At 59.7% G+C, this 18,666-nt stretch overlaps 1 protein-coding gene and 1 long non-coding RNA gene across 6 annotated transcripts; one reads left to right on the plus strand and one right to left on the minus strand.

Moving 5' to 3' along the window:
- Positions 1–9: 9 nt before the first annotated feature.
- LOC136003404 (uncharacterized) lies at positions 10–6,259 on the plus strand. Of its 5 annotated transcripts, XR_010608086.1 has the most exons (6): positions 10–86; positions 1,923–2,027; positions 2,103–3,137; positions 3,317–3,454; positions 3,997–4,065; positions 4,144–6,259. It is a non-coding gene; the product is annotated as an uncharacterized LOC136003404 (long non-coding RNA). The 5 variants fall into 5 exon arrangements; XR_010608082.1 differs by having other exon boundaries at positions 3,997–6,259; XR_010608083.1 differs by having other exon boundaries at positions 12–86; positions 1,920–2,027; positions 3,997–6,259.
- Positions 2,722–18,029, minus strand: LOC136003401 (nuclear receptor ROR-beta-like). The gene is made up of 10 exons (XM_065659030.1): positions 17,906–18,029; positions 11,224–11,309; positions 10,983–11,124; positions 10,008–10,421; positions 9,511–9,632; positions 9,070–9,202; positions 7,643–7,750; positions 7,237–7,347; positions 6,964–7,076; positions 2,722–6,462 (listed from the first exon to the last, which is right to left on the minus strand). The coding sequence occupies exons 1-10, from the start codon at positions 17,910–17,912 to the stop codon at positions 6,301–6,303; spliced, it is 1,398 nt and encodes a 465-aa protein (XP_065515102.1). The 5' UTR covers positions 17,913–18,029; the 3' UTR covers positions 2,722–6,300.
- Between the last annotated feature and the right edge of the window lie 637 nt (positions 18,030–18,666).

Consider the following 18,666-nt stretch of genomic DNA (forward strand, 5'->3'; position numbering starts at 1 on the left):
ACACATCACGTGAGGGAACAGCCGGGACGGGCGCGGCGGAGTCTGCTACGGCGGCCGGGAGGGACGTGGTTTGTTACGGGCAGGAGGTGCGACCCGCGGGGCCGGGCAGAGAGTCACTGGGTGAGCCGGGGGAAAGGACCTTCAACAGCGTCAACGCTCCCAGCGCTGCCAAGGCCACCCCTGCCCCATGGCACTGAGGCCTCGTCTCCACGGGGTGTGAGCACTCGCAGGGCCGGTGCCTGCAGCCCTGCCCTGGGCAGCCTGTTCCAATGCCTGAGCACCCTCTGGGGCAGGAATTGTTCCTCAGCTCCATCTAAACCTGCCCTGGTGCAGCTTGAGGCCGGTTCCTCTTGTCCCATCCCTTGTTCCTCGGGAGCAGAGCCCAGCCCCTCCTGGCTCCATCCTCCTGGCAGGCACTTGTAGGGAGCCATCAGGTCCCCCCTGAGCCTTCTCTTCTCCATCTGAACCCCCCAGGTCCCTCAGCCGTTCCCATCACACTTGGGCTCCAGGCCCTGCACCAGCTCCATTCCCTTCTCTGGCCCCGCTCCAGCCCCTCAATGTCTCTCTTGCAGTGAGGGGCCCAGAGCTGAGCACAGGATTCGAGGTGCAGCCTCACCAGTGCCCAGTGCAGGGGCACAATCCCTGCCCTGCCCTGCTGGTCACAGGTCCTCATCCCCCCATCCCCTCTGTACCCGTTCACATCAAGCACAGAGCTGGGGGGTTGCTGCCACCGTGCTGGTGGTCCGGGTTCGCAGCGGGTTGGGGACAGGGTGCAGCACCCTCAGAGAACACAGCAGCACCGAGCTGCTCCTGAACCACGTGCGGGCCCCATCTCCAACAGCGTTACAGCAGCCAGCTCTCACCACGGCTTGGCTCCAGGGTTACTTACGACAGTTCAGAGGATCATCACATTATGCTTGAGCAAATGCTGAGGCCTTCACCCCCTCAAGTCTGCAAAGTGTCCCTAAAATACAGGTCTTGGGGCTCGCTGCTTGTGTTCAGCCCCAGCTTTGCTGGGGGTTGCTCCCCAAATCAAGCACAGGCAGAGGCAGTGGCACTGGCTGCAGTACGGGCCAGCTGGGCAGATGTTTTGGGAGGCCTCCTGTCTCCATCCATTGAGAAGCATCATCCACAGAGACCTTAGAGCAGCTCCAGTGCCTGAAGGGGCTGCAGAAAAACTGGAGAGGGGCTTGGGACAAGGGCCTGTAGGGACAGGCCAAGGGGGATGGCTTGAACCTGCCCGAGGGGAGCCTGAGCTGAGCTCTTAGGCAGAAGCTCTTCCCTGGGAGGGTGCTGAGGCGCTGGCACAGGGTGCCCAGAGAAGCTGTGGCTGCCCCATCCCTGGCAGTGCTCAAGGCCAGGTTGGACACAGGGGCTTGGAGCAAGCTGCTCCAGTGGAAGGGGTCCCTGCCCATGGCAGGGGTTGGAACTGGAGGAGCTTTAAGGTCCCTTCCAGCCCATTCCATTATCACAGACACGCGGGGAATGTTTTAGCTATAAACCAGTAGAGGTCACTCCGCCCCAGTAAATCCAGCGCTACCGGAGGCGTGTGGCCAGCAGCAGGGATGAGGCAGTGAGGGCAAGGTGATGGACAGTGGGATGGCAAAACCCAAGGACGGGGATATCGGGTACCCAGATCCCCCCAGTAGAGGCAGCTCCCGTCCCCGCTGTGCCCCATGTGGGACAGACACACTCGGGTGGTCCCATCCTGCCGCCGCTTGGTGTTTGGTGTTCCAGGGTCCTGCAGAGCCCATTCATCCACTGCTGTTAACACTGGAACGGAAAGTTCATTTTCCCCAAGCATGGTTTAAGGGGCAGCTTTTGGCAAGGATTTTTAAAATTTCCCGAGTTTTATTGATTTTATTAACAATAACTTACCATGGAGAAACGTGTTCATTGCTGCTCCCATCTCTTGGTAGCAGCCAGGTTTTATCCTGCAATATAGAAACTCTGCACGTGGGACCCGTGAGGAGGACGTGTGCTGATCCTGGGAATGGCAGAACAGCAGCCGCTGTGGAGCTGGTGAGGTGAGGCTGAGGATTTACTGACCCTGCAAGTCAGCTGCAGGTACAAGGATTCCTTCTTGTTGCTCTGCTCCACAGCTCCAAACAGTTCCCAACAGATCCTGATGCTGTTGAGGGACTCAGACGCTCTGGATTTGCATAGGGAGTGTGCGCCCAGGTGAGGTTTTGGGGGGAAGCAGAGGGAAATCAGGATGAGCTTTGCACACTTAATACCAAGAGGTACCTTAGAACTGTCTGCATCCTGATGGAGAGGAGTCCTCACATTCCAGTCCTAGCATCCTTTTAGCCAGGGTGTGCATCTTCCTTCCTTCCCTCCTAGGCCTGGGCACTGTTTGAATCCATGTACCCTCTGCCCCGAAATGTGTCTCCAGCACAGCCAGGTGCTTGGTGCTGGTTGAGCAGGTTTCCAAGATGAAGCCTCTCCTGGATCTTGGGTCTCCCTTGGAATGCTCTGGCTGGAGGATGATGAGCAGTGGTTGGGAAGCGCTTGCAAGGGCTCTGAACCCAACGCACACCCATAGCAGACAAACCCAACCTCTTCCCCTGCTCACATCAGCGTGTGTCTGCCTTTAAGTGAACCAATAACCATAGAATCCCAGCCTGGATTGGGTTGGAAGGGACCTTAAAGCTCATCCAGCTCCAGCCCCTTCCGCAAGCAGGGACACCTTCCACTGGAGCAGCTTGCTCCAACCACTCTCACCCTTTGCTAGAGTTTGGAATCCCAGTCACTGTTTCCAACATTATTCATTTTGTTACCTGCTAAAACAGACTTTATTTCAATTCCGGTGAATTCTGTGCAGTACACATCGATAAACCTATAGAATACACCTCAAAACGAAAGGGTTGGGGTTTTTTTTTTTTGTCCATACATTATATTACTTTTTATTGAATGTCATCCAAAATCCAGACAACACCTTTGTCCTTAAATAAACGTTTCTCCCTCCCCTGCCCTCCCTTCCAAGCCGACTGGTCTGAAAGAGGACATTTTATTTAGTTCTTTGCTTTTCTTTAAAAAAATAGAAATTACAATCTTACACGACAGAACATTCCATGAGAACAGAAGCATCTGCCTACATCTAAAAACAGTTCCAGGAAACCTGTTGGTATCTACAGGTAGGTGCGTGTGGAGGGTGCTGAATGGAAAGAAAAGTGGTTTCCATTCCTTCCTTTCATTCATAGAGATAAAAAAGAACATAAAACCGACCGAAAGTTTAGATAGTTTTCTCTTTTGCACCAACATTCACAAGAATATATTATATATATATATATATTTTATCCATTTTTATACACAGTGTGAGGGTTCTGGAGGTGGAAATGCACACTCAGCTAAACTGCCAGAGCGAACAAACACAAAGTGAATCTGCGTCTGGAAAAGAGCAATACCCTCGCGCTGAGGCTGCCCTGCTCACAGGAACCACCGGACAGCAAAGGTCAGTGGGATGGCAACGACCCCGAGACACCAAGGACCTGAAGCTGGGGGTCTGGGGGCTCCCATCCATCATCTCCCCCAGCCCCACGCAGCTCTGGTGCAGGGAGAGCGGAAATCTCCCTTTTCCAGGCATTTCTACCCAGGGTTTTCCATTTGCTCTTTCCCTACAAGCTCGATGCCTGCCTCAGCTGAGCCACTGCTCTCGGTGGCACAGGGGGAGCGTGGGGGACCTTGGCACAGCCACCGTGGCTGAAAGCAGGGGCTGCAGCCCCAGAGGTGCTACAGGGGTCCCTGTCACCCCTTCCAACGTGTGCCACCCATCCCAGGCAGGAGACAAGTCAGTTCCTATAAAGAGAACTTCAAAGTGCAGGTTCCCACAGTTTGGCAGGTTGAGTTACACACGTTCAATGCTTTGCGTCTTCCCGAGATTCCCCACAGGAATCCCGTATTGCTCAGAATCCAGAATCTCTCCCATGAGATGGATGCTGTGGCAAAGGCTCCGTCTTTTCCCGATTTAAGGTGCTTTCTTGATTTCTTTACCAGATGAAATGAGAACAGTGACATTGACCATTGGTGCATGTTGGCTGACGAATGCTGAGGACATAAATAAAGGTGTGTGCTTCCCCCCCTCCCAAAGCATTTCAAACCACCTGAGGCTGTTTCCTCCAAGGGACTGCTGCTGTCCTGCAGAAACAAGAGCCCCTTCCTCAAAGCACATCGGTTTTCTTGAGTGCTTTGCCCTGCAGAGAGGAGCCAGGAAGCGAACGATGCTGTCAGAAATGATGCTTCAGGAAAAGGCACAACCCTCTAGATGAACAAGGCAGTGCTGACCTCTCACTTCTGTCCAAGCCTTTAGGATCCAAGAGGGCAGGAAACAAGCACGGTGCATCCCCACCCCGGCAAACACTGCACTGGAGAACAACACATTGGCACTCAGCATCAGCAGCCTTCACCAGGGACCTGGGCTCCAATGCCTTTGGGAGGAGAAACAAGGCTGACCAACTCTAATATGCTCTGAGAAGCAGTTCAGATGGTGGTTAGCAAAACCAGAAAACACAGGGCTGTATGTGGCGGGTGGCAGCTGCCAGGGAATAGCACGGTCCCTAAGTTTTCTCTGCCTTATACCAAAGCAAAAATCCCATCGGTTTCCTGGTGAGCCTTTCCTGGTTAAGGTCAGTCCATGGTTTTCCACAGGTCTTTAAACTGAAAACATGAATATCCCCTACATGGCTAAGAAAGCTGCTCGCTTAGTTTAAGGGATGCAATTATGGAGTTGAAGGTCTTCGGCTCACACTTGGAGATGATCCGAGCTGCCAGAGGACAGGGTTGGACACACGAGGAATCAGCACGAAGCAGGGATGGGGCTTGGGATTTTAGCCCTTTGTCAGCAGAAACTGGGGCTGCCTCGGAGCAGGTTCTTTCCCTGTAGCTTTTGGCATTTGCTGTAGGAGGAACAGGGACAGAAAAACCATGTGCAGAGCCTGGCTATGGAGTCCATCAGGTGTCCCTGCCGACTGAGGGCTATCACAGCATCACCTCATGAATCCATCCCTTCTTCACCTTCTGAGCCTCCCAAGCTCAGAGCAGCAGGTCCTGACCACACCAGGGAAGGAATAAGGACCTTTCGCTTCCTGTTGACCCCAATGGGGCAGTTTCTCCCCCTAAAAAGCTCCCAGGTCTGCTAAACAGAGAACAAACCCCAGCGTAACAGAGCTCCTTGGAGTGAGAGCCTGAGTCCAACTCAACCTGCAGCAGCAGCCATGGCCATGCTTCCAATGGTCCCAGCGTGGGAACTGGGGACGTGGCTGTGGGCTGGGCAGAGGAAAGGCCACAAAACCTCCTCTGGGTGCTGAGCTGTGGGTCTCAATGAGAGAACTACACACAGGGGCCAGCACCAACAGAGCCCCTGCCTGCTACGGTGCGCAGTCAGGCAGCGAGCCCCTGTGCCTGCACCACTGCCCGCAGCTGCCTCCCGGGTGCAGCAGCCAGGAGCTGGGGTTTGGCCACAGTCCCAAGGGCAAAGCCCCTCCTCAGAAAGCACTTGGGATGCAGAAAGGTGGCAGGAGGCAGGTGGATGTGCAGGATCACAGATCAGCTCCAAGCACCAGCTGGATGCGCATTTGGGAGAATGCTGCGACGGAGGGCACGGAGATCTGCAGAGCTCGTTTCCCTTGAACCAGCCTCCTCCATGGGAAAATCCTGTGCTAAATCCCACCCTGAGCCACAGCCGGATCCTTCTCACTCAAGCTCCTGAGGTCACCCCATGTCCTATGGGCTCGTTGCACCCATGGGAGAAGGAATAAAGCAAAGGCTCTGCCTTCCCCCTCTCCTTGGCTCCAGCTGGGAGCCCAAAGCTGCCACCAGCGACCTGGCTCACTCCCAGCCAGCCAGGTCTGCGTTGCCCCTTCTTTATCCCACGCCTTGCGTTTGGGTAATAAAAATATAAAATAAAAACAATAATTAAAAGTAAAAAATAAAACCCAGGGGTGGAGAAAGCAGCCAGGACAGCGGGCAGGGCCGTGCCGCGAGCGCGGCGGCGCGCGCTCCCTCCTCCTGTGCTGCCCGGAGGAGTCGGTCCCTTACCACTGCCAGGAGCATCTCCCCTCCCGAGCAGGGATTTCACATTCATTTCACTGGTATGGCAAAGTCTGTTTGCTTTTTCCTTCAAGGTGCTTTACATTCAAGAGCTATTGCAATCCACAGCGAGGAAACGGGGCTGGGATATACCCCAGCCCCCGGGGTTCTCTTGAGTTCGATTATTTGATTTAGATAAACTTCCCCAAACCTCTGAAGTTTAGTTTGCTTCCAAATTTTGGGGAACTCGAAGAGGGCCGGTGGCTCCCGGCTTTAGCTCTCCCGTGGGTCACTGTACTGAAGCTCCGAGTTGAAGACCTCCTTATAGAGGGGTGGGAAGTTCATGGCAGTCTCCGGGTGCAGAAGACGGAAAAACTCCAGCTTGTCCAAGTGCAGGTTGCAAATGGTCTTCATCAAGGGCAGCTTGGAAACCATCTGCAGGGAAAGGAGGAGCTGGTGACCGGGGGGTTCCTGGTTAAGACCCTTTCCCTTGGGGACAAGCAGGTGGGTTTGGGGACCACTGGCACTGTGGACAACTTCCACCATTGAGCAGCCTGGCAGCGATGTGGCTTTGCCTCCAAACCCACGTCTTTCTGCAGGACAACCAAACCCAAGGAGCCCCCAACGTCCCGCTCCCCATCCCAGCTCCATCCTGCCCAAAGCATTCCTGAACTGGCTCCTTTTGCTCCAAACACCCACTGCCCGACACACTGCCAGGTTCAGTGGCACCGGGCTGCCTGTGGTGAGGATGCCTCTGCCTGCACTGCAACGGAGATGCATGGTCTGTGGAAAGGGAAATTCTCCTCCTTCCATAGGTCCCAGGGCTCGCTGCCCCAAAACACCCACACGTGGCTCAGGAGCTGCAGCACAGCCACCTCCACCACTTGAGACCTGTCCCATTGCCCCAGCTTGGCTCCATGCAGGCATCACCACTACCTTCGAGAGCTTGTCCTCAGCGGAGTGTTTCTTCTGGATCTCGTGCTGCAGGGCCACGTAGATCTTGTCCTGGAGCTTCTGCACCTTCTTGGACTCGGTCAGCCAGGGGCGATCTGCAGGAGATGGCAGGTCAGAAACACCACGGGGGTCTCCCCCCGGTGGGTGACTTCCCTTAAGTCACCCACCAAGGAAGCAGCACTGAGATGTATGGGTGCTCTCTCCCCAGCTTTAGCATGAGGCACCCCCCTCCCCGGCTGCAGTGTCCCCGCATACCCGGGGAGAGCAGGACGGCGGCGGTGAAGAGGGCGAGCTCCTCATCTGATAGCTGCAGGCGGCACAGGGTCCTCCCCAGCTCAAAGACAGCACCGATGAGGTCGTCACAGCCTGATGGGGGACAGCAGGGAAGAGGGGGACGTCACCCCCGGCAGCACCCGAGGCTCGGAAAGCTTTCGGAAGATGAGATGGGTGAAGGGGGGTCCCCAGCATCGCGGGGCTTCAAACCAGGGCGTCCCAACCGCCGTGCACATCAACCCGATCCCAACGGGACGGGGGGCAAATGCAGCAGGGTCTCACCCGCTCCTGCTCACCCGCCCAGCCATGGGGATGCTGCTTTTCGGCCAGCCCTGTCTGGGTGTCAGAAGGAGAGGAAGAGGGGAGGAGAGCCCTGAGAGGCTCTTACCGAGGGACTTGAACATCTGCATGCCGCCAAACTTCCCCTCGAAGAGCACGGTGTTGTTCAAGGGGTTGAACGCGCGGATCATGCGGATCAGGAGCACCTCGAGGCAACCTGACATAGGCAGAGAGAGCGCAGACAAGGGCAGGGCAGGGGTTTCCGTTATCCCAGGACCAAATATAAGGCAGAAGAAAGCCCACAGGGCAGGTTGGAAGTCCAGATTGTTCATTCCCAAGAGCAGAATGATGATTTCCAATGTATCCCAGTTGGGGGGGGTTGGTTTTCGGGGTTGGTTTTTTTATGTTTAAGTTTCCAATTGTGACCCCAATATTTCACCAAAGGGAAAGAGGATCCATCATTTGCAGCCGGCCACAGAGATCCATCGAGGTCGTGGTGGAGCACCGAGAGGGGAGAGGGTGGAAACAAAAGACATGAAAAGAAAATAGAAGGGAGAAAGGAAAGAACGAGTTAAACTCCAGCGTGTCGGGCACAGCCAGCTCTGGCTTTGGGACACAGCACCCTGCCAGGATGCTAGCACGTCTCCCTCTGCTCTTAGCTCCCCAGCCCTCAACGTTTAGGAGCTAGGAGGGTTCCCATTGTTTTAGGCATCTGGGGGCTTTTGCACATCGAGCCCCCTCGCCAGGCAGACCAGGGGGACACGGGTGTGCACTGCTGTTGTCTTCCTCTTCCCAGTCTCTTGACAGGACAAGAGGGCAATCCTTTCCTCTTCCCCTCCCGGCACGTTTCCTGGTGGGAAACCAGCTGTGCTCATTTCCATCCCAGGTTCTGAGGGACATTTACTTGAGGGTGCCCATGGAGAAAAGACTCTGCCTGGAGTGGCCATTCCCCACATCCCTCTCTATCCCATCACCTTTAAACACGACCTTCAACTCCTTCTAGCCCAGTTCCTGCTCCCCAAGCACTGATGTTGAGCCTGGAGGCAACCAGGGATCCTGAAAGGAAAGCACTAGCCAAGAGGAAAGATGGGATATACATATCCTTCTAGTGCCTGAACGGGCTGCAGGAAACCTGGAGAGGGGCTTGGGACAAGGGCCTGTAGGGACAGGCCAAGGGGAATGGCTTGAACCTGCCCGAGGGGAGACTGAGCTGAGCTCTTAGGCAGAAGCTCTTCCCTGGGAGGGTGCTGAGGCGCTGGCACAGGGTGCCCAGAGAAGCTGTGGCTGCCCCATCCCTGGCAGTGCTCAAGGCCAGGTTGGACACAGGGGCTTGGAGCAAGCTGGTCCAGTGGAAGGGGTCCCTGCCCGTGGCAGGGGTTGGAGCTGGAGGAGCTTTAAGGCCCTTCCAACATAAACCATTCTATGATGATTCTATGATGTGCCTTTGGCACCGTGGCTGCTGCTTGGGAGAGGTGTTGGGGTCATGAGGGGTCTGGCAGGGACACAAGAGGGGCATGGCCGGGGCCCTGCTCTTACCGGCTTTCAGGAGGATGATTTGGTCGTTCTGGCAGAGCTCCATGAAGCCATCGATGCGCTTGGCGAACTCCACCACGTACTGGATGGCGTTGGAGATCTGCAGCGAGCACTGCTGCCACATGGCCTCACAGCTCTGCCGGACAGCGGGCACAGCCCTTAGGGCTCCATCACCCCATCCACTGCCCCCCCATCCCACTGCACAGGGCAGGGAAGGGACCCATGCCATCCATGGTGGGTGCTGGCATGAGGACACCCAGGATGTGGCTGCCACCGCATCCACCTCCCAGTACTGGGCTTCGGCAGCTCCTCGAGCAGCGATTGACCCTCCTCATCCTCCCCAGCCTCCCCCCTGCCTCAGCACAGCACCGGGGGACCGCAGTGGCCCTTGCTGGGGGCTGCAGCAGCGCTGGGGAGCCGTGGGGGCCGCAGAGCAGTGCTCACCTTGCTCTGCAGAGCACGGACCTCCTCGGGGGAGTAGAGGCTCCACGCCAGGCGCTTGAGCTCCTCTGTTGTGTACTGGCACGTCTCCAGGTGGGACTTCACCACGTTCTGGGCCACGCGGTCTGCAAGGTGAGGGCAGTGCGGGGTGAGCCCCGGGGACACCCCAGCCTCACACCCTAACCCCGTCCTCTCTTGGGTCTCCTTATGGGAGCTGCTGGGGCTGGAGGGGCTCATGCGTGGTGTCACGGGGATATGAGGGCAGACGGGGCTGATCCCAAGGCACGCTCAGGGGGAGCTTCACTGTGCTGAGCTCCATCAGTGCTCAGCCTGGAGGAGGGATGTGCTCGGGGCTGGGTCGGTCGCTTGTTGTGAGTGTGCCCAGCACAATGTGGGCACCCACGGCTGCATTCATACTGCAAGGTGCCCGGGGCTGCAGCCAGCACCATGCCCAGGGCTGCACGCCCCAGGCGTGCCCGGTATCGCACACCAGCACTCACCGATCTCGAGGACGGAGATGTCAGCAGCCAGCTGAGCACCCTCCAGTGCGCCGTGCGCGAACAGGGCTGGCTCCAGCATCAGCTCGTAGATGGACTCCTGCTTGATGAGCGTGGCATCGGCCACATCCAGGCTGGACTGGTCGGGAGAGGGCTGCGCCGAGGCGAGCAGGTCGAGGTTGTAGTAGGTGCTGCTGCCATCGGGGGTGAGGGGGAAGTCGAAGAGGAGCCCGTCCGACAGCGTGGAGATGTCGTCCAGGTCCGAGAGCCCGCTGCTGACACTGGTGGTGTAGACGCGGCTCAGAGGCTCAGGCTCATCCTTGGTGCCACCGCTCTGCTCCTGGCTCTGCTGATGCTTCTGCACCTCGGCGTAGAGGCTGTCCCGCTGCTTCTTCGACATGCGGCCGAACTTCACCGCTGCCGGGGGGAGAGAGCAGCGTCAGGGCGGCTTCCACCCTGCAGAGCATCAGCCGGGACCACCCCCCTGCCGTGGGATGGGTCCTGGCTCCCGGAGGAGTGCATGGTTCCATAGACTCACAGAATCATGGAATGGTTTGGGTTCAATGGACCTTAAAGCTCCTCCAGCTCCAACCCCTGCCACGGGCAGGGACCCCTTCCACTGGAGCAGCTTGCTCCAAGCCCCTGTGTCCAACCTGGCCTTGAGCACTGCCAGGGATGGGGCAGCCACAGCTTCTCTGGGCACCCTGTGCCAGCACCAGTGTTAACCCCTGGCACTGAGGCCTCGAATCCACGGGGTGTGAGCACTCGCAGGGCCGGTGCCTGCAGCCCTGCCCTGGGCAGCCTGTTCCAATGCTGAGCACCCTCTGGGGCAGGAATTGTTCCTCAGCTCCATCTAAACCTGCCCTGGTGCAGCTTGAGGCCGGTTCCTCTCGTCCCATCCCTTGTTCCTCGGGAGCAGAGCCCAGCCCCACCGCACTACAACAAGGAGGAGGGAGAAGGCGCTGGGGCAGGACTCACCATCGCGGGACATGCCGAGCGCCAGGCATTTCTGCAGGCGGCAGTGCTGGCAGCGGTTGCGGTTGGTGCGGTCGATCAGGCAGTTCCGCTGCCGGGAGCAGGAGTAGCTGGCGTTGTTCTGCTGGCTCCTCCGGAAAAATCCCTGCACAGGACAGGGATGTGTTGGCAAAGCGCCCGGCGAGGCACCAACCCCGCGGCCGCGCACCCGAAGGCTCCCATCTCCGGGCAGCCCCGCGCTCACCTTGCAGCCTTCGCAGGTGATAACGCCATAGTGGATCCCTGAGGATTTGTCTCCGCAGATCTTGCACGGGATCACCTCGATTTGGGCTGCGGCGGAGGGGAAAAGGAGGGGAAACCACGGGGTTAATGACGGTCACCACTGAGCTGAGGGAGGGAGATGCCGGGGGGGGGGGAAACTGAGGCACGAGAGCCGGAACTGCTGCAGCTCAGCCCTTCCCGCAAGGATGCTTGGGCATCAGAGAGACCCTTCACAGGGTGTGGGGTTCCCCCGCCTGCTCCATCATCCTCTCCAGCAAGAGACAGGTAGAAAAGCCTTTTGATCTACAAGGGTGTTTGGGGACCATTCTGCCCGGGACCCTGTTTTGGAATCATTCCCCTTATTTTTCAGTGTGAGCACACTGTGGGGCACCCAGGACAGGGACATCCTTGGCACAGGCACCATCCCATGGCTCTCCTCATAGAGGTCTGACCCAAGCAGAGGGTCCAGGGGCCCCGTTGCCCCCCTGCCAGCTCCTCCTAAACCCAGCACTGATGCAGCCATCACCAGCTCAAGGTCCCGGTCCCCTTCCCCCCGCAAATCCGCTTCCCTCCCGCTTCTGCTTCGCTGGCACTGAGCTGCTAATAGGCTTCGTCCTCCTCATTTTCCAGCTGCCCCAGATCTGGGCTGCCTCTGCCCGCCCCACACACACCGGGGGGGGGGGGGTTGGGTTGGGGGGGTATGGGGCACCCCCGGGACTCGTACGTGCCTCTCAGCATCTCTGCACCCTCTAATCCCTGCTCCAGCGCCAGCCGGGCTCATCCTGGCATCGCTTTCGAGGGTGCTGGGCAGCCACGCCAAAATAACCCCCGCAGCCAGATTATGGTTGTTTCAAATCTCCTGGGCCTGTGCAAATCCTCAGCTCGGGTAATTCCCTTCTGCCTCTCTTCTCCCCTGGGAATGACCGGTTCTGGTCATGGTTTGGGGGTTGCTGCTGCGGGCCAGCACCGCCTGCACCCGGCTGTGCCCTGGGGTCCCTCCCGGGCTCTGGAGCCAACCATCACCCCTAGGAGCTGCGAAAGAGAAGCCCTGGCTGCTCAAGGAGGCTGGGCTGGCTCACCCAAGCCTCGCTGTGCAGTGGCTGCCGTCGGTCCCCCAGCCATATGGGGGAAGGACTCATCCCAAGTCTGGGTGCAAGCAGAGGGATGGATCCCTCCTCCATCACTGCTCAGCTCCTGCCCCAAATGCACTGGGTGATTTTGGGGTTCACCCCTTCCTCCTCAGGCTGCCAAGCTGGGCTCCTCCCAGGACTGTGTTCTGTCCCTCCGCAGCCCAAGGGAGTCACATCCCACCCTGTCCCTCCTCTGCCTCACCTCTGCTGTAGTTTTGGGCCTGGGGCAGCAGAGGTGACCCCCCCCACGGTGAGGAGGGATGGCCAGGGCATCACCACAGCCACACCAGTCCCAGCACGCCCAACTGCACCGGCATTGCAGCCCAGGGTCAGCCCTTTGGGAGGCACCAGGAGGGCGATGCGTGGCCACCCCCATCTCACCACCCAGCTCTGATGGCTGAGGGACCCCCCCAGCTCCCTGCCACCCTCTGCCACTGCAGGGGGGTGCAACCCGCAAACCACGGTGACCACCGCGCACCCCAGCAGCCGGGGATGGGCTGGAGGCGGTGGCACATCGGGGGGCACTGGGTGATGCTGGTGCCGGTGCCACCCCCAGCAGGAAGCGGCGTCGGTTCCTTATGCAATCTAATTGCAGGCGCGGGTGAGGCACCGCGGTGACACCGCACCCTCACGCCCGCGGCCGATACTGCCGGACCCCGCAATTACCGGCACCACGCGCCCGCACAGCACCCGGAGCCAGCGTGGCCCTGGCACCCACGGCACCCAATGAGCACAGACCCCAAAACCCGCTCGCCAGCTCACAACGATGCCAATGCTGTCACCATACCCCTGGTCCAGGCAGAGGGGACACCCCTAAGAGCCCCCTGTATCCAGCGCGGCAGAGCTCAGGGTACAGGGGGTGATGCTGTTCTAGCTCCTCCGGAGCTGAGCATCACCCCTGGGTGCTGTGAAGGACAAGCCCCTGCTGCTTGCTGGGTGCCCGCAGCCTTTGGGGCTCTAATTAGCATCCTGCTAATTACACACTGTGCTGCCAGCGGCACCTGACCCGCTCCTAAGACGTTCGCCCCAAATAACTGCCGTGGGGCTGCGGCCGTAACCCCGGCGCGGTGGCAATTACAGCCCAGAACAGCGTTTCATTGACGTTCTGTTTGCAAGCACTGGGTGAATCACGGTGCCAGCTCCCTCTGTCCCCTCATGCCATGGCCACATGGCCCCTGGGGTGGCCAAACACCACCCTTAGGCAAACCCAGCAGCACAGGGAGGGATGTGGGTGCCGGTGGGGTGGCCTCCACATCCCCTAAATCTCACCATGGTCTCACATGGCAGCAAACCCCACACACCAGGCACAGCTCTCCCCACTCTGCCTCAGTTTCCCCACTGGAGCTGGGCTAAAGCAGGGGAGCAGGGAATAAAAGCAAAGGGTTAAAAGGAATAAACTCCCATCTTCAGCCGGCAATTAAATTGTCCCGGCCGCGGTATTTGCTCTCCTCCCACCGTAAACACTTCTTGCCCAACTCCTGGCCCTTATGTAAGTGGCACCGTGGCACCGTCCAGCCACCGGCTCGGCTGTGATGGTGACAACCGGCCCCTGGTCCGGTGGCCCTGTGGCTGGAGCCATCCTGTCCCACTGACACACTTTCTGCCCGTGGCCCCATGCGCTTGTGTAACACCGCAGCCGTTAACCCTTCCCGTGGCCACACCGGGATGGAGCCGCAGCTGCATCCTGACCTCCTGCCCTGGGGCTGGGGCCTTTGGGGCATTTTTGGGGTGATGCCTCAGCCTGGGGACACCATTTGCTGTGGGTCTCTGTGGAGGATGCAGGTCCATCCCTGTATGGTCCCCCAGGTCCCCTCCCACCCCTTTGTCTCCTATGACAAACACCCTCCTCTCCATCACCTCCACATCCTCTTACACCCCAAAACATGACAGGCCCTGCCCGATGTGACCACGGGGCTCTGGACCCTCCCTTTGTGGTGCAGCAGCCATGGGCGGCCCCATCTTCCTCCTCCTCCCTATCCTTCCCCTCGGCTGCATGATCTCACTGCTGAGGGGGGTCACCCCAAAGCCCTCAGCACCCTACCGAGCCCAGGGATGTGCTGCAACCCCACTGCTGCGAGGAGCTGCCCCTGACTCCAGCCAACACAGTGGGGACTGGGTGTCCCTTGGCTGAGGGGGGAGGACTCCTGCGGGATGGAAAACACGGTGGGGGGCACCAGCAGGTCCCTGCAAAGCCTCTGCACGGACCCCCGAGAGCGCACACCCCCTGCAACCCATGGGGCTGGGGTCAGGATACAGCCACTGGAACAAACCCATGCCCTGGCCCCTGGTGCCCCGTGCTGGGGAGCCCCGCTCTGGGTGTTTTGGAGGGGGCTCTGTGGCCATCCCTGCCTCAAATCCCCCCTCAGCTGCCATGGTCAGAGTGGGGCCGGCAGCTTCCCCATTGCCCTGGCTCATTACCCAGTGAACCTGCTGGGAAAGTAGGTCTGTGCCCCATCCCGCTGCCGCGATCGATGCTGCAGGACGGGCACCTCCGGTAATTAACAGCAGCCCCGCAGCCCTCCCTCAGCCCCCAGCCTCAGCCAGGGCACGGCGATGCTCTGATGCTCCATCACCACCATCCTGTCCCCTCTGGCTCAGCATCCCCACCCGCGCACCCAGAGCAGGGGGAGGAGGATGGGTCCAGGCTGCACAGGGACATGTAGGGACCCACGATGCCATCCCACATCTCCATCCCTGCCCCAAAACCCAGCTCTGCTCCCTCATCCACTGCAGCAACCTCTGCCCTGGTTGCTGTCCCCACTGCACCCACCCCCAGGAGCCTCTGTGCTTCCCCACAGCGATTAGGCACCGTTGTATTTCGGGAATGGTTGGCCGTGGGGTAAAGGAGGTGCAGAAGGGATGAGTAAGTGAATAAAGGGAATGATCATCCCTTTACATCTGCTGCTGGGTTTGCTTTTAAACAGGCTCCCGCACTTGTAGCACCCTGGGGTCCCCCAGCACCCCAGCATTCCGCAGTCAAAGCTAGCAAATCCCATCCCCATCCATGCACCCTGTGGGTAACCCCAGCTGGGCTGGGGCTGTTTGCAGCCAAAGCTCCGGCTCCAGAGGCACCGGCAGCACCGGGGCTGTGCGGGCCATAAGGAAAATGGGAATTACCCAAGTGCAGCCCCGCGCTGGGTGATGCTGGACGTGGGAACCGGTTCCTTCATAGATTAGCACAGATTTCCTGGAAGCTTCGGGCTCAGCCGCTCACTCCCTGCCCCGGTGACCCCATGGCCACGCAGCCGATGGCTTCACAGCCACCCCCAAGGAGCCGTTTGTTTCCTGTCCTGTGGTGCAGTGGAAATCACAGCAAGCAGCTCACCCCAAGCAGCAGGCAATGGGGGTCCGCATGGCCACCTTGCTCCTGCCCTGGCCTGCGCTGGTTCGTGGCCTCACCCGCCGCACATCACTGCACCAAGGCCACCGGTGCAGGATGCAGCCCTCTGCACATTGGCTGGCACAGGAGGCAAAGGTGCAGTGGTGGGGATGGGGACCTGCCATCAGCGCGGAGTGCGCAGAAACTGGGATGGGTGGGAGAAACCTCCAGCTCCGCAGCTGCATCAGGGGGAATTATCTCCATGGGGCTAAATAAAGGCACTAAGAGGGGCTCTGCTCACCACATCCAATAAACCAAGTGTGATTGAGACATCAGCAGCTCTTTAAATAGCCACTGCCAAGTTCAAAGTTAAACGTGACAGGGAGGAGGGACAGGCAGGGATGCTGCCAGCATAGCCGTGGCCAAGCTGCAGGGTGAACCCGTGAGGAAGGGACCAACATCTCCCCATCGCTTTGCTCTCCCCTTTCATGTGCTGCTGCTCCCCAGGGTTATCGGGGTCAAGGATCCCAAATGCTACCTGGATCCCACAGGACGCCACGCTGCCGGCGGCCACCTTTCTCCTCCAATCTTCTTTTTGGGAGATGAAGGGCATGGACATCCCCATCCCATGGTACCCAGGACGGATGCAGCCGTCGTCGTGCCGGGCATCCTCGCCCGCGCCAGCGTGTGCACGCTACCGAAACGGGCAGGGAAGCTCCTCCTCCACCCTCTCTGATTTTTCCAATGACAGATCTAGGTCACTAGGACAAGTCGGGAAGGCAGCCGAGCCACCGCACGCTCCGAGCCACGCCGCTTGCAAAACAAGCGAGCGGGAGGGCTGGAAACCCTATAGGATTATACAAGGCAAAGCCTCTCGCCCGGCCCTGGCGCAGCCGCCGTGCGGGGAAGGACAAGAGCAAGGAGCTGCTGTGGTCCCCGGGGAAAGGGGCAGAGCAGTGGCCCTTTGAGGGGGGGGAGAAAACGAAGATTGAACCCATTTGGGCATCGTTGCCAAATGTGGCACTTGGGCGAGAGATGGGGACCCTGCGCCAGGCAGGACTGCGGGAAAAACACCTGAAGGGGGGAAATGGTGTGAAATCGGGGCAGGGGGGGCTTAATTTGGGGCAACTAGCAGGAATTTGGGGGGGAGGAAAGACATCTATATAAAGAAAGGAAAAGTTCACCCAGCTGCTAATTAAACCCGGTGCTGGCTGCCTTAAGTGCTACATAGGAGCCAGTGCTGTCCATCAGGCAGGCGTTAATGCTGCCCTCCATACTAATAAAGGTGAAATCCCGGGATGTCATGGGGTGGGAAGGGGATCTGGGGGCTCCCCTTACCCTGGCACCACCATGACATGGGAGTGTGGTGGGTGGCAGAGTCGCAGCACCCACAGCCGCACCAGGAGGGAGGAAACCCCCTATGAGGAGCTTCAAGACGTACATCGTAGTACATACAACCCCCAAAACGTGCCATTTACGCACACGCACCCCCAAAATACACCTAAGGAGGTGCAGAAACGGGTGGGGTGGAGGGCTCGGCCATGGTGGGTGACGGTGGAAAACAGGGATGGAAATCCCACCCTGGGGTGCGAGGTCCCAGCCGTGCTCCCAGCAGCTCCACCAGGAACAGGCACGGGATGCGCTGGGTCCGGCCACCACTGCGTCACCATCAGCGGGCCCGGTGGATCATCCCGCCGGAGCCTTCCTCCCTCCATCCTCCTGCCAACCGCCTGCTTTGCAAAGCGGAGGGATGAAAAGTAGGAATCGTCTTTATCAGAAGGGCTGAATCCGGGCAGGCAGCGGCGCCACTCGCCCCTTTCCCTGGACAAGGGGCACCCAAAATCGCGGCTGGTTTTCCCCTCTCTCTCCGGCGGCACCGGCCCGGCCCCAAACCACCCCCAAAGCAGCGGGAAGGGGGAAAAGGGGGAAAAAAAACAACCATAAATCCAGCCCTGGTGGGAGCAACATATTGGAGAGGAGATTAAGGGGTTTAGTGCGAGGAAAAGCTTAAGAGCGGGTTTAAGCCGGCGTCGGAAAGCGAAGCAAAACAAACAATTTTATTCCTAATGAAGGGGGGAGCGGGACAGAACCCGGCGGGGCTGCTGCGGGTCCCCCCCTGTCCGCGGCGGGGCTGCTGCGGGTCCCCCCCGTGCCCCACCGGGGCCAACTTTTGCCGCTGCCTCCCCGCAGCCGCCCCCCGCTCTCCCCGCACTCACCTCGCATCGTGGCCAGCGGCGCTCAGGACCGCGCCGGGGGGCGCATGGGGCGGCACCGGGGGTCCCTGCGGCGGGGCGGGGAGCGGCGGCACCGGGGCGGGGGGGGGCACCGGGAGGCACCGGGAGGCACCGGGCGGCTCTGGCACCTGCCCCTCCGCCGCGCCGCTGACCCACTTCTGCCCGAGCATGCGGCCGTTCACATGACGAGCCCGCTCCGCCCCCCCCAAATCGGTTTCACTTCCAGCCCCACCTCCTGCCCTTCCTCCTCCTCCTCCTCCTCCTCTCCTCTTCGTCCCCCCCTGTCCCCACCGCTGCCACCGGGCCGGTGCTCGGCGCTGCCCACGGGCGCTGCGCGGGGTCCGCTCGCCCCGGGCTTGGGGGGGGACTCGGCTCTGGCACTTTGGGGGGGTGCTCGGCGCTGCCCGCCCCTAGGAGGGCGCTGCCGGTGCCGGTCCTGCCCCGGCTCGCCCAGGCACGGGGCCCGCTGCGTGTCCCGCTGAATCACCTCGCCCTTGCGCGGCTCCGCTGCTCCCCACCGGGTGCCCTGCTCGGCTCTGGGACCCCGCAACCCGGCGGGGTAGGGCAAGGGGGGGCCGAGAAGGTGCGGACCCCCTGCGCTGGGGGGATGTGGGAAGCCTGGAGACCCCCCCGAGCAGCCCCACCATGACCCAACATCAGGGTGCGGATGCTGAGGTCCAAGGGGTGCCTGGCCAGGTCTGCGTGCACACAGTGGGAAGCTTTGGAGCTCGCAGAGAGCTACT

This window comes from Lathamus discolor, chromosome 21 (assembly GCF_037157495.1).
Source record: "Lathamus discolor isolate bLatDis1 chromosome 21, bLatDis1.hap1, whole genome shotgun sequence".
NCBI lineage: Eukaryota > Metazoa > Chordata > Aves > Psittaciformes > Psittacidae > Lathamus > Lathamus discolor.

Excerpts from the sequence above, each read along its gene's own strand:
- LOC136003401 (XM_065659030.1), bottom strand. Across the intron at positions 10,422-10,982 it reads GCTCGGCATGTCCCGCGATG|CGGTGAAGTTCGGCCGCATG; the intron begins GTGAGTCCTGCC and ends TCCCCCCGGCAG. Across the intron at positions 7,077-7,236 it reads CGCCGTCCTGCTCTCCCCGG|ATCGCCCCTGGCTGACCGAG; the intron begins GTATGCGGGGAC and ends CATCTCCTGCAG.